This window comes from Pan paniscus, chromosome 10 (assembly GCF_029289425.2).
Source record: "Pan paniscus chromosome 10, NHGRI_mPanPan1-v2.0_pri, whole genome shotgun sequence".
Lineage (NCBI taxonomy): Eukaryota > Metazoa > Chordata > Mammalia > Primates > Hominidae > Pan > Pan paniscus.
The window spans coordinates 129,976,777-129,990,913 of NC_073259.2; the positions used below are offsets into that span (position 1 = coordinate 129,976,777).

Here is a 14,137-nt window from a genome sequence, read left to right on the forward strand (position 1 = left end):
CTTAATGTATTTTGTAAATCCTCCAGGGCTGTGTGGATGTGAAGAACTGAATTGGAGCGCCACGCAGCGGTTCTCTGGCGTACAGTATCCATCCATACAGTAGGCGCTCAATAAATGTCTGCGGCACGAATGAGAAAATGAGTCAGCTGGGGCGAGATCATCCCCTAGCGTTGGTGTGCAATTGCGTGGGGATCCATTGCTTCCGACGCTACTCCTGCCGGGTCACCACAGGCGCACGTGTTCCGGCAGGGCGCGGCTTCCGGTGACCCAGCTCCGCCCTAAGCCCCATCCCAAGCCCCGCCCCTTGACTGTTCTCGCGTTCGCGGACGGCTGTGGTGTTTTGGCGCATGGGCGGAGCCGTAGTTACGGTCTACTGGGGCGTCGTCCCTAGCCCGGGAGCCGGGTCTCTGGAGTCGCTGCCCGGGGTTCACGATGTCCGACGAGGAAGCGAGGCAGAGCGGAGGCTCCTCGCAGGCCGGCGCCGTGACTGTCAGCGACGTCCAGGAGCTGATGCGGCGCAAGGAGGAGATAGAAGCGCAGATCAAGGCCAACTATGACATGCTGGAAAGCGTGAGTGTGGGTTCGGGGCGCCCCAAGTCGCCTAACCCGGCCCGGAGTCCCTGGGGTACTGGGATGCCAGGGCGGCCTCAGTTTGGGCGCTCCGCAACGGATCTCCCTGGGAGGCCCAAGGCGCCGCAAGTGCGGCCTCTGTCGGCACAAGAAGGCAGGCAAAGAACTTTAGCAACTGAAGAGTTAGCCATATTGATATCCAGCAAGAGTTTATGGAGCCCTACTGTGTGCTAGGCGCTGGTTTAAGTGCTGTGCATTGTTGAGTTAATTTAATCTTTGCAACAACCCTTTGAGATGGATGCTGTTACTCTTTCCATTTTAGGGAGGGGGAAACAGGTGTTACTTGGTGATTAAACAGCTGTCATGTGCCTCGCTGACTGCCTTATCTTAATTTTGTACTTTTTGTAAAGACAGAGTCTCGCTGTGTTGCCCAGGTTGGTATCGAACTCATGGCCTCAAGCGATCCTTCCACCTCGGCCTTTCAAAGTGCTGGGATTACAGGCGTGAGCTACTGCACCCGGCATTTGCTGATTGTATCGTGAATTCTTAAACTTCAGTGTGTATATGAATTGCCTGGGGATCTTATTAAAATGCAGATTTTGTTTGAGGCAAGGGAGCAGATTCTGCATTTGTAGCAAACTCCCAGCAATGCTGATGCTAGTGGTCTAAGGACCGAACTTTGAGTTACAAATAAGGCTCATCATCCTTATTGCATAAGGAGGAAACTGAGGCCCAGAGTGGGGCAAACGCCTATCTAAGGTCATGTAGTTCGGAAGTGGCAGTGGTGGGTCTGGCTCAAAAGCTGATGTAGGTTTTCTTATGCCATCTAGTGTAAAATCACAGATCAGTTTGCAGAGGAAGATGCAATTAATTATGCCCAAGTAGGGTGGGATGGAATGCATTTTAGGTGATGTAAGATGAAGTTTCTTTTTTTTTTTGTCTGAGACGGAGTCTCGCTTTGTCACCCAGGCTGGAGTGCGGTGGCTCAGTCTCGGCTCACTGCAGCCTCTGCCTCCTGGGTTCAAGTGATTCTCCTGCCTCAGCCTCCCGAGTAGTAGGGATTACAGGCGAGCGCCAGTACGCCAGGCTAATTTTTTATTTTAAGTAAAAGCAGGGTTTCACCATGTTGGTCAGGCTGGTGTTGGATTCCTGACCTCAGGTGATCCGCCCACCTTGGCCTCCCCAAGTGCTGGGATTACAGGCGTGAGCCACCGCGTCCGGCCGTAAGATGAAGTTTCATACGGAGGGCCAGAGAACCATTTTACTGGGTGCTGACTATATGCTCGAAGTGGGATTCAGACTTCAGGTCTGTTACATTCAGAACCTGTGCTTTCAAGCAAATTACCAGCAATTTCTCAAACTTTAGTTTACTTTCTACCACATGCAGTATACTATATGCATATACCACTTGTGTTATTCCTTTGATATTTTTATTTAAATAGATCTACTTTTAATCTTATATAAATGTATTATTATTGTTATTATTATTATTGAGACAGGGTCTCGCTCTGTTGCCCAGGCTGGAGTTCAGTGGCACCATCTTGGTTCACTGCAGCCTCAATCTCCTGGTGTCAAGCAATCCTCCCACCTCAGCCTCCCAAGTAGCTGAGACTGCAGGTACATGCCACCACGCCCAGCTAATTTTTGTATTTTTTGTAGCTACGGGGTCTCACTATGTTGCTTGCTCAAACTGGTCTGAAACTCCTGGGCTCAAACAGTCCTCCTGCCTCTGCCTCCCAAAGTGTTGGGGTTACAGGCATGAGCCACAGTGCCTTGCCCATAAATGTATTTTAAAAGGAAATTTCAAAACTCCGCTGCATATGGAAAATGATAATCTCTTCTCTTAAATATAAGGTCAGATGCTTTGCATGTTGATACGGCATGTTGGTTGCTTCTGGCTAGCTGCTGTTGCTTGCTGAAAGCTTTCAGCCTGAAACCGTGCTCTATATTTGTTTTTAAAAAGTGGGTTTGGGCCGGGCGTGGTGGCTCACGCCTGTAATCCCAGCACTTTGGGAGGCCGAGGCGGGTGGATCACCTGAGGCCAGGATGGTCTCGATCTCCTGACCTCGTGATCCGCCCGCCTCGGCCTCCCAAAGTGCTGGGATTACAGGCTTGAGCCACCGCACCAGGCCTACAAAAAATTTTTTTAAAAAATTAGTTGGGCGTGGTGGTGCATGCCTGTAGTCCTAGCTACTTGGGAGGCTGAGGCAGGAGGATTGCTTGAACCCTGAATGTTGAGGCTGCAGGGAGCTATAATTGCACCACTGCACTCTCTTGTGGGTGACAGAGTGAGACGCTGTCTCTTTAAAAAAAAAAAAAGGCCGGGTGCGGTGGCTCACACCTGTAATCCCAGCACTTTGGGAGGCCGAGGCGGGCGGATCACGAGGTCAGGAGATCGAGACCATCCTGGCTAACACGGTGAAACCCCGTCTCTACGAAAAATACAAAAAATTAGCTGGATGTGGTGGCCAGCGCCTGTAGTCCCAGCTACTCTGGAGGCTGAGGCAGGAGAATGGCCTGAACCCGGGAGGTGGAGCTTGCAGTGAGCCAAGATTGCGCCACTGCACTTCAGTCTGGGTGACAGAGCGAGACTCCGTCTCAAGGAAAAAAAAAAAAAAAAAAGACTGGGCATGGTGGCTCACGTCTGTAATCCCAGCACTTTGGAAGGCCGAGGCGTGTGGACCGCTTGAGGTCAGGAGTCCGAGACCAGCCTGGCCAACATGGTGAAACCCTGTCTCAACGAAAAATACAAAAATTAGCCAGGTATGGTGGTACACATCTATAATCCCAGCTACCCGGGAGGCTGATGCAAGAGAATCACTTGAACCTGGGAGGTGGAGGTTGCAGTGAACCAAGACTGCACCACGACACTCCAGCCTGGGTGACAGAGATTCCATCTCAAAAAAAAAAAAAAAAAAAAGAAGTGGACAGCTAAAACTATAAATCTCGTATAATAAAGCATAGGAGTAAATCTTCATGACCTTGGATTAGGCAAAGCCTTTTTAGATATGGCACCAAAAACACAAGCTACAAAAGAAAAAATGATAAGTTGGACTTCAACTTTAAAACTGTGTTTCAAAGGGCATAGTAAAATGAAAAGATAAGCTCCAGAATGGGAGAAAATATTTGCATATCATTTCTCTGATAAGAGGATAGTATCTAGACTATAATAAGAGCTCTTACAACTCAATAATAAAAAGACAGCCAATTAGAAGACAGGGAAAGGATCTGAATAAACATTTCTCCAAAGAAAATATGGTCAATACAAATGGTCAATGGCCAGGCGTGGTGGCTCATGCCTGTAATCCCAGGACTTTGGGAGTCTGAGGCAGGAGGATCACTTGAGGCCAGGGGTTTGAGACTAGCCTGGGCAACACAGTAAGAGCCTATCTTTACAAAAAATTCAAAATTAAAGTCCGGGCATGGTGGCTCATGCCTGTAATCCCAGCACTTTGGGAGGCCGAGGCTGGCAGATCACGAGGTCAGGAGATCGAGACCATCCTGGTTAACACGGTGAAACCCCGTCTCTACTAAAAATACAAAAAAATTAGCCGGGTGTGGTGGCAGACGCCTGTAGTCCCAGCTACTCGGGAGGCTGAGGCAGGAGAATGGCCTGAACCCAGGAGGCGGAGCTTGCAGTGAGCCAAGATCTCACCACTGTACTCTAGCCTGGGCAACAGAGCGAGACTCTGTCTTTAAAAAGAAAAAAATTAAAAATTAAAAATTAGCCAGGTGTGATGACATGTGCCTGTGGTCCCAGCTACTTAGGAGGCTGAGACAGATCGCTTGAACCCAGGAGTTTAAGGTGGCAGTGAGCTATGAACACACCACTGCACCCGATCCTGGGCAACAGACGATCTTGTCTCAAACCAATACAAACACAAAAGCCATTACCTTTTACACTTTACATGGGTCAGTTATATGGTATCTGAATTATATCTCAATAAAACTGTTATAAAAACAGAGGGTACTAGAGATAGCAAGTAACTGGGGTGTTGCAGAGACCAGCACCAAATGGACACTTTTGCCTTGACAATTGCAGGATTGTAGGGAATTGGGAGAGGAATATGTATTTTTGATTCAGGGTTATTTAATGCCCTGTGTGTGAGCTGCTAGTGTTATGGATCCCATCCTTTGAGAAGCATTATCCAATGTGATATTGATTCTCAAAGGCTGGTCAACCCTTAACCACTGTGGGAAGGCAGGAGCAGATACAGGTTTTTAGCCCCTGGCGCATTTCTGCAGTGTCACGGCGAGTCCTGTGTTAGGGGAGCGTGGAGAACTATCTCCCTGCGCAGTGGACAGTAGGTTTGGGTGTAACCCGGAGGCTTCCAGAGAGAAAGGGAGCAAAATGAATGGAATCCCTCTTCTCAGTGCCTGTGTACACTGGCAGTTTGTCCCTGGACTGACTAATCCTTACAGCCACTATTTATGACTTCTGCGCATAGTCGTTTTCTGAGGCCACCTTAACACCACAGAGTTGGTGACTTAAAACAGGAATTTACTTTGTCCCAGCTCTGGAGGCCAGAAGTCTGAAATCAAGGTGTCAGCAGGGTTGGCTCCTTCTGCAGGCTCTGAGAGAGAAGCTCCCAAGCCTTTCTCCTGGCCTCTGGTGACTGCTGGCGGTCCTTGGCTTACAGCTGTGTCACTTGAACCTCTGCCTGCATCTTCATGTGGCCTTCCTCCTGTGTCTGTCCCACACCTACCTCTGCCTTTCTTTTATGAGGACACCAGCCACCAGATGAGCTTATCTCGAGATCCTTAACATAATTACATTTACAAAGACTCTTTTTCAAATAAAGTCATATTTACAGGTTCTGGGGGTTAGCTCGTGGTTATCTGTTTTTGGGGGCCGCTCTTCAACCCACTATGCTGTGTATGCGCGTGGCATGTGCTAAGTACTCTGCAGGTCAGCTCGTTAGTTCTTGCAGCAGGTAGGGAGGGAGGCGAGTGCTCCTATTCCCATTTTATAATTGAGGAAGCTGAGGCTTAGAGAGGAGAAGGTCTCAGCTAAGGATGCCCAGCTTGTACATGGCAGAGGTGAGACTCAAATTAAAGTCTAACCAATTGCAAAGCCCCTCCCCTGAACCATGTGACTGGTTTCACTGCTTTTGTGTACTCTCCTCTGACTCATGTTAAAAAAAAAAAAAAGTGTTGTTTTGAATAAAGAATACATTCCCATAGGCAAAATTCAAAACCTACAGAGGGGTATAAAATGGACTGTCTCTCTCCCTGCCCTGTCACCTAGCCACCCAGTTCTTCTCCCCGGAGGCAGCTGGTGCTATCAGTTTCCTTCTTCAGATCTTTTTATTTTCAGAAGAATCAAAGCCCTGCCCCAGCTGGGTGCTGTCTGGGCTTTTCACTCCCCTCTAGCTTCCAGGGCCAGCAGCCAGGTGTCAGCCACCTGTGGGAAGGAGGGTGTGAAGGAGTGGAGGAAGAGGCTGGCCTTGGGGATGATGCTCAAAGGAGTCTTTGGTTTTATCGGCACTGTTTTAACTTCAAAAAAGAATGGATTCATGCATTACTTGCGTCGTTAAAAATAAAAAATGAAAAACACAGTGCCCACCCCAGGGTAGTTGTGAGGGCATGAGTAGAGCCCCTGGTGTAAGTGATCAGTATGTGGCAGTTTTCATTACTGTCACCTTTATTATGACTTCAGAGGAGAAGGGTCTGGGGAAAGACATCCTGGGGACATTACACCCATGAGCACCTTTTAACCACGTTTCTTTCCTCCAGCAAAAAGGCATTGGGATGAACGAGCCGCTGGTGGACTGTGAGGGCTACCCCCGGTCAGACGTGGACCTGTACCAAGTCCGCACCGCCAGGCACAACATCATATGTGAGTGGCCCTCTTGGAAGACTTTCCCCACCTTGTGGTGGGAAGGTGTTAAAGGCATACAGATAAAACCAACTATCTGTATTATCTACTGCCTTCTCCTGCCCTGATGGGATTGTCTTGTCCCCATCCAAGGACTGAGAACCAAGGGAATGGGCTAGACTCTAAGGTTCTATATTTCTGGTTTCATTTTCTCTCTCTCTCTCTCTCTCTCTCTTTTTTTTTTTTGAGTCAGGGTCTTGCTCTGTCTTCCAGGCTGGAGTGCAGTGGTGCTAACATGACTCACTGCAGTCTCAACCCCCCAGGCTCCAAGTGCTCCTTCTGCCTCAGCCTCCCAAGTAGCTGGGACTATAGGCATGTGTCGCTGTGCCTGGCTAATTTTTTTTAGTAGAGACAAGTCTCACTAAGTGGCCCAGGTGAGTCTTGAACTCCTGGACTCAAGTGGTCCTCCTGCCTTGGCCTTCCAAGGTGCTGATTGTTTTTAATTAAAGAGCTAGCAGAGAGTAGAGATTGGATAGTATATTTGTTTTCTGTTTCTGCCATAACAAATGACGTGATTTGTTTCTAATTAAAGAGCTAGCAGAGAGTACAGATTGGATAGTATATTTGTTTCTGTTTCTGCCATAACAAATGACCACAGACTTAGTAGCTGGAGATAAGAAGTCCAGATGGGTCTCACTGGACTAAAATCAAGGTGTTGGCAGGGCTGGCTCCTTCTGGAGGATCTAGGGGAGAACCTGTTCCTGGTCTTTTCTGGTTTCCAAAGGCTGCCCACCGTCCTTGGCTCATGGCTTCGTCCATCTACACAGCCAGCAGTCGCATTTCCCTCCCTCTGATTCTGTCATAACATCTCTTTCTCTCACTCTCCTGCCTCCCTCTTTCACCTATAAAGACCTCTGTGATGACACCAGGCCCACCTGGATAATCCAGGATCATGTCCGAATCTTAAGGTCCTTAATCACATCTGCAGAGCCTCTTTTGCCATGTAAGGTGGCATATTTCCAGCTTCTAGGGGCTAGGATGTGGATGTGTTGGGGGCCATTATCCACTCAGCCATAGGTAGGCAACCGTCTCCACCACAGAGTCCTATTAGCATTTATCCTCCACATTTTTCACTTACTAACTCCTCTTTAATCTGTTTGAATCTTGATTCCATCTGCATCACATCTTATTTATTTATTTATTTTTTGAGACAGAGTCTCACTCTGTCACCCAGGTTGGAGTGCAGTGGCACGATCTTGGCTCACTGCAACCTCCACCTCCCGAGTGACAGAGCAAGAGACCGTCTCAAAAAAAAAAAAAAAATCTGTTTGAGCAATTCCTTATTGGTCTTTTTTTGAAAAATCTGTTCTCGGCCGGGTGCGGTGGCTCATGCCTGTAATCCCAGCACTTTGGGAAGCCAAGGCGGGCAGATCACCTGAGGTCAGGAGTTTGAGTCTAGCCTGACCAACATGGCAAAATCCTGTCTGTACTAAAAATAGAAAAATTAACTGGATGTGGTAGCACATGCCTGTAATTCCAGCTACTTGGGAGGCTGAGACAGGAGAGTCACTTGAACCCAGGAGGCAGAGGTTGCAAAGAGCCGAGATTACACCACTGCACTCCACCCTGGGCGACAGAGCAAACAAAACTCTGTCTCAAAAAAAAGAAAGAAAATCTATTCTCAAAATAGGCCTTTTTAAAGAGCAGTTATAGATTTACATAAAAATTGGAAAATAATGGCTGGGTGCAGTGGCTCACGCCTGTAATCCCAGCACACTGGGAGGCTGAGGTGGGCAGATCACCTGAGGTCGGGAGTTCGAGACCAGCCTGACCAACATGGAGAAACCCTGTCTCTACTAAAAATACAAAATTAGCTGGGCATGGTGGCACGAACCTGTAATCCCAGCTACTCAGGAGGTTGAGGCGGGAGAATCACTTGAACCCAGGAGGCGGAGGTTGCCGTGAGCTGAGATTGTGCCATTGCACTCCAGCCTGGGCAACAAGAGTGAAACTCTGTCTCAAAAAAAAAAAAAGAAAGAAAGAAAAAAAAATTGGAAAATAATGCGTAGGTCCTTTGGCTTCTGTATGTAATCTCCTGTGTTGTTAACAGCATATATACACATACATGTGTATATATCTACACATACATGTGTATATATCTACACATACATGTGTATATATATCTACACATACATGTGTATATATCTACACATACATGTGTATATATATCTACACATACATGTGTATATATCTACACATACATGTGTATATTATGTAAAATATACACATGCATGTATATATGCAAAATACACATATGAGTGAATGACTCAGGCTGGGTGTAACCAAGATTTCACTTTTCTCTGAAATCCTCTAGAAGGAAAAATGCTGCATAAGCTGGGCACAGAGGCTCATGCCTGTAACCCCAGCACTTTGGGAGGCTGAGGCCTCCCAAATATATACACATGTGTATACACACAGGTTCAAGTGATTCTCCAGCCTTAGCTTCCCAAGTAGCTGGGATTACAGGTGCCCACCATCACACCTGACTAATTTTTTTTTTTTTTTTGAGATGGAATCTTGCTTAGCCACCTAGGCTGGAGTGCAGTGGCATGATCTCAGCTCACTCACTGCACTCACCATCTCCCGGGTTCAAGTGATTCTCCCATCTCAGCCTCCCAAGTAGCTGAGATTACAAGCATCCGCCATCATGCCCGGCTAATTTTTATATTTTAGTAGAGACAGGGTTTCACCATGTTGGCCAGGCTGGTCTTGAACTCCTGACCTCAGGTGATCCGCCCGCCTCGGCCTCGACAGGCGTGAGCCACCATGCCTGGCCTAATTTTTTAGTAGTATTTTTTTAGTAGAGACGGGATTTCACCATGTTGGCCAGGCTGGTCTCGAACTCCTGACCTCAGGTGATCTGCCCGCCTCGGCCTCGCAAAGTGCTGGGATTACAGGCATGAGCCACCGCGCCCGGCCAACAGCTTATGTTAATATGGTATGTTTGTTATAATTGCAAATTTGTTTTTTGAAATACAGTGCAGAAACATTTTGTACTGAAAAAAACCCTTTCAACATTTTGATTAGAATTGTAATATGTTGTAAATAGTCGTTCGTTCCATTCCCCAACAGCTGTGTATTGAGCACTTCCCTGTGCCAGGCATTGCAGAGTCTAGGGATGCTGTGGACCTCACTGGGGGAGGGCTTTTCTAGTGAAAGTGACCATGTGTTATGTAAGTCTGCCTCCCAAGTGCATGTCTCCACTTGTTCAGATCTGGGTTCTTTTCCCACATCTGCTCCTGTGGGTTGAGAACTTGAATCCCTTCACGACTGAGGGTCTTGCCTTTGCTCCAAAGTGACAGTGGCAGAGGAGGCAGGTCAGGTAGTACCGCAATCCCACTGACAGGCACAGGGTATCAAAATACCAGCTGCTGTGCTGGCGTGGCCTGCAGATTGCCATGGTGGTTCGCAACATTTTGAATTAGCTATCTGTACTGAAAAATCAGAGAATTTCACTTCAAAGATCCCAATTTTCAGCTTTTCTGGAAAAATCAAAGATTTTGTAGCATCGGGTCTTCCTCCCAAACCCAGCCAATTGGCAAGAGCCCTGTAGCAGGGGTGCCCTTTGGCCACCTCCCTGTGGACTCCCTCTCCTGGACTGAATGTCTCCAGGATTACTAGGCTTATGCAGCACTTTTTTTTTTTTTTTTTGAGACGAAGTCTTGCTTTGTCGCCAGGCTGGAGGGCAGTGGTGCGATCTCGGCTCACTGCAACCTCCACCTCCTGGGTTCAAGTAATTCTCCTGCTTCAGCCTCCCAAGTAGCTGGGATTACAGGCACCCGCCACCACGCCCAGCTAATTTTTGTTTTTGTTTTGTTTTGTTTTGTTTATGAGACGGAGTCTTGCTCTGTTGCCCAGGCTAGAGTGCAGTGGCGCGATCTCGGCTCACTGCAATCTCCGCCTCCCTGGTTCACGCCAATCTCCTGCCTCAGCCTCCCGAGTAGCTGGGACTACAGGCGCGTGCCATCATGCCCGGCTAATTTTTGTATTTTTAGTAGAGACGGGGTTTCACCGTGTTAGCCAGGATGGTCTCCATCTCCTGACCTCGTGATCCGGCCACCTCGGCTTCCCAAAGTTCTGGGATTACAGGCCTGAACCACCACGCTCGGCCTAATTTTTGTATTTTTTAGTAGAGATGGGGTTTCACCATGTTGGCAAGGTGGTCGCGATCTCTTGACCTCGTGATCTGCCTGCCTCGGCCTCCCACAGTGCTGGGATTACAGGTGTGAGCCTCTGTGCCCGGCTTATGCAGCATTTTTCCTTCTAGAGGATTTCAGAGAAAAGTGAAATCTTGATTACACCCAGCCTGAGTCATTCATTCACATGATCACAGCGCTGGCCCCTCATATATATGCCTTTGAGTTCATGGCTGTGGATTCAGCTGGTTGTTACCTTCCTTCTGCTCACCTCTCAGGGCTCACCCGAGACAGCACTGCCTTCAGGAAGCCTTCCCTCATATCCTAGACTAGCGAGGGCAGACTTTGCTGCTGGCCAGGCCTCCCTGCAGTCATCAGATGTTATTGTAATTACTTATTCTGGAGCTGCTCCTTGCAGGACTGAATGCTCCATGAGGGAATGTCCTCTGTCTTGGTCAGAGACTCCTCCTCGCCTCTAGCTCCACATCTGGCATGTAATAAGCACTTGTTAACTCTTCAGTGAATAAGTGTAGGAGTCTTGTGTCCTCCACTGTCTTCCTTGGCCCCTGATGTGTGGTTCTCATCCCAGGCCTGCAGAATGATCACAAGGCAGTGATGAAGCAGGTGGAGGAGGCCCTGCACCAGCTGCACGCTCGCGACAAGGAGAAGCAGGCCCGGGACATGGCTGAGGCCCACAAAGAGGCCATGAGCCGCAAACTGGGTCAGAGTGAGAGCCAGGGCCCTCCACAGGCCTTCGCCAAAGTGAACAGCATCAGCCCCGGCTCCCCAGCCAGCATCGCGGTAATCCAGGGGTTGGCCACTCAAGTCCATGCCCAGGGGACACTGTGGGTCAGGTAGCCTTCGGGGATGTGGAAAGACAGACTAGTTCTCTCCGTGCTGCGGTGCTGAGTTCAGTTACTCATTTAACAAACACTGACTGAGGCCTGTCGTGTATCCAGCCCTGTGCTGAGGGCAGAGTTTTAGAGAGGGGTCAGCCCCGGCTGCCCACTACATTGGTGGGGGAGTGACCTCTTCCCAGTGACAGAAGATGATAAATGTCCCAAGAGAGGGAGAGGATCTCTTCTTGGGGCTCATTTTAGCTGGGCACTGAAAGATGAAAATGAGAATGGCATCTTGCCAAATGAGTTATGCATCTTATGTGGTGTCTTAAAAAAAACATTAGGCTGGGCACAGTGGCTCACGCCTGTAATCCCAGCACTTGAGAAGGCTGAGGCTACTTGGAAAGCTGAGATGGGAGGATCACTTGGGCTCAGGAAGTCGAGGTTGCAGTGAGCTGTGACTGTGCCACTGCACTCCAGCCTGGGTGACAGAGTGAGACCTTGTCTTAAAAAAATTTTTTTTTTGACCGGGAGCATTGGCTCACGCCTGTAATCCCAGCATGTTGGGAGGCCGAGGCCAGTGGATCACTTGAGGTCAGGAGTTCGAGACCAACCTGGCCAACATGGCGAAACCCCGTCTCTACTAAAAATACGAAAATCATGCCACTGCACTCCAGCCTGGGCAACAGAGTGAGACTCCGTCTCAAAAAAAAAAAAAAAGAAAAATTTACCCATTTAAAGTCCGTATACAGTTTAGTGTCTTTTGGTGTATTCACAGAGCTATGCATTACCACAATCAATTTTATTTCTATTTAAAAAATTTGCAGCCAGGTGCAGTGGCTCACGCCTGTAATCCCAGCACTTTGGGAGGCTTAGGTGGGCGATCACCTTATGTCAGGAGTTCAAGACCAGCCTGGCCAACATGGCGAAACCCCATCTCTACTAAAAATACAAACATTAGCCGGGTGTGGTGACATGTGCCTGTAATCCCAGCTACTCGGGAGGCTGAGGCAGGAGAATCGCCTGAACCCAGGAGGTGGAGGTTGCAGTGAGCGGAGATCGTGCCACTACACTCCAGCCTGGGCAACAGAGTGAGACTCTGTCTAAAAAAAAAAAAAAAAAAGGAGATGGGGTTTCGCTCTGTTGCGTAGGTTGGTCTCCACCTCCTGGGCTCAAGTGATTCTACAACCTTGGCCTCCCAAAATGCTGGGATTATAGGCATGAGCCACCATGCCCAGCCATAATCAATTTCAGAACATTGTCATTGTCTTGTAAAGAAACTCTGTAGTGATTTGCCATCACTTCCTAATCCCCCAGCTCCCCGCACCCAGTTATCTACTTTCTGTCTCTATGTATTTGTCTATTCTGGATATTTCCTATAAGTTGAATCATATAATATGTGACCTTTTATGACTGGCTTCTTTCACTTAGCAAATTTTCAAGTCATCTGTATTGAGCATGGATCAGTGCTTCATTTGTTTACAGACAGGGTCTCACTCTCTCACCCAGACTTCAGTGCCATGGTGCCATCATAGCTCACTGCAGCCTCAAACTCGCAGAGTCAAGTGATCCTCCTGCCTCAGCCTCCCAAGCAGCTAGGACTGTAGGCACATGTAACCATGCCTGGTTAATTTTTTATTTCCTTTTTTTTTTAGAGATGGGTTCTCACTATGTTGCCCAGGCTGGTCTTGAACTCCTGGCCTCAAGTGATCCTCCTTCCTCGGCCTCCCAAAGTGCTAGAATTACAGGCATGAGCTGTCATGCCTGGCCCTTCATTCCTTCTTTTTTTTTTTTTTTTTTTGAGACGGAGTCTCGCTCTGTCGCCCAGGCTGGAGTGCAGTGGCACGATCTCGGCTCACTGCAAGCTCCGCCTCCCAGGTTCACGCCATTCTCCTGCCTCAGCCTCCCGAGTAGCTGGGACTACAGGCGCCTGCCATCACGTCCAGCTAATTTTTATTTTTTGTATTTTTAGTAGAGACAGGGTTTCACCGTGTTAGCCAGGGTGGTCTCGATCTCCTGACCTCGTGATCTGCCTGCCTCAGCCTCCCAAAGTGCTGGGATTACAGGCATGAGCCACTGTGCCTGGCCCTTCATTCCTTTTTATGGCCAAATAATATTCCACAGCCTGGATATATCATATTTTATTTATCCATTTGTCAGTTAATGGACATTTGAATTGTTACCACTTTTTGGCTATTACGAAGCATGTTGCTGCGAACATTCTTGTACAGTTTTTTTGTGGAGATGTAGTTAAATTTAATTCCACAGCCACTTCTGGGATAGGTCCTAATCTTTACTCATTTCATCCTCGAGGAAAAGCCTTGCAGACCTGAAGTAACTTGTGTCAGGACACATAGTTCCTGCCAGGTGGAATGGGGTCCTAAACCCTGGTCCTACCAGTCTTCTTTAATGGTCACAAGTCTGTAAGTTACACAGAAGCTCCCTATCATTCACTACCCCATCTACTGCATCTAACCCAGTGCCAGTTGGCCCACAACAAATACTTGTTACAGGGGTGAATGAGTGGTGGTCTGTCTTCTTAGGACCTAGAACAAGAGCGTCACTCTAGTCTTGGATGCGCCCTGTGCCTGTGGCTGCTTGTCTGGGGGCTTCTAGGGCAAATGTCTTGTCTAAATGTTGATCACTGAATAAAATGGGCCCAGCCTGGCTTGCCTTCTCTTACCCTTGAACCTGGGTTAGGACCGCAGAGAGCA

General features: G+C 48.3%; 2 protein-coding genes across 8 annotated transcripts in view; one reads left to right on the top strand and one right to left on the bottom strand.

Moving 5' to 3' along the window:
• Positions 1–489, bottom strand: part of HPD (4-hydroxyphenylpyruvate dioxygenase) — a 49,630-nt gene extending 49,141 nt beyond the window's left edge. Inside the window, exon 1 of one of the 2 annotated variants that reach the window (XM_055096269.2) lies at positions 1–489. In XM_055096269.2, the coding sequence (XP_054952244.1) occupies positions 1–96 (96 nt within the window). In that variant the 5' untranslated portion in view covers positions 97–489. The other variant, XM_055096270.2, reaches the window with a different exon arrangement.
• The window catches only part of PSMD9 (proteasome 26S subunit, non-ATPase 9), a 27,785-nt gene continuing 13,940 nt past the window's right edge, over positions 293–14,137 (top strand). For 5 of the 6 annotated variants that reach the window (XR_004665479.3, XM_003832353.5, XM_008957743.4 and 2 more), the window contains exons 1-3: positions 293–570; positions 6,307–6,409; positions 11,174–11,385. Coding sequence is in view for 5 of the 6 variants with exons in the window: in XM_003832353.5 (XP_003832401.1) it covers positions 433–570; positions 6,307–6,409; positions 11,174–11,385 (453 nt within the window). In the remaining variant the exon portion in view is untranslated. The remainder of the gene's footprint in view (positions 571–6,306; positions 6,410–11,173; positions 11,386–14,137) is intronic. The other variant, XM_034934690.3, reaches the window with a different exon arrangement.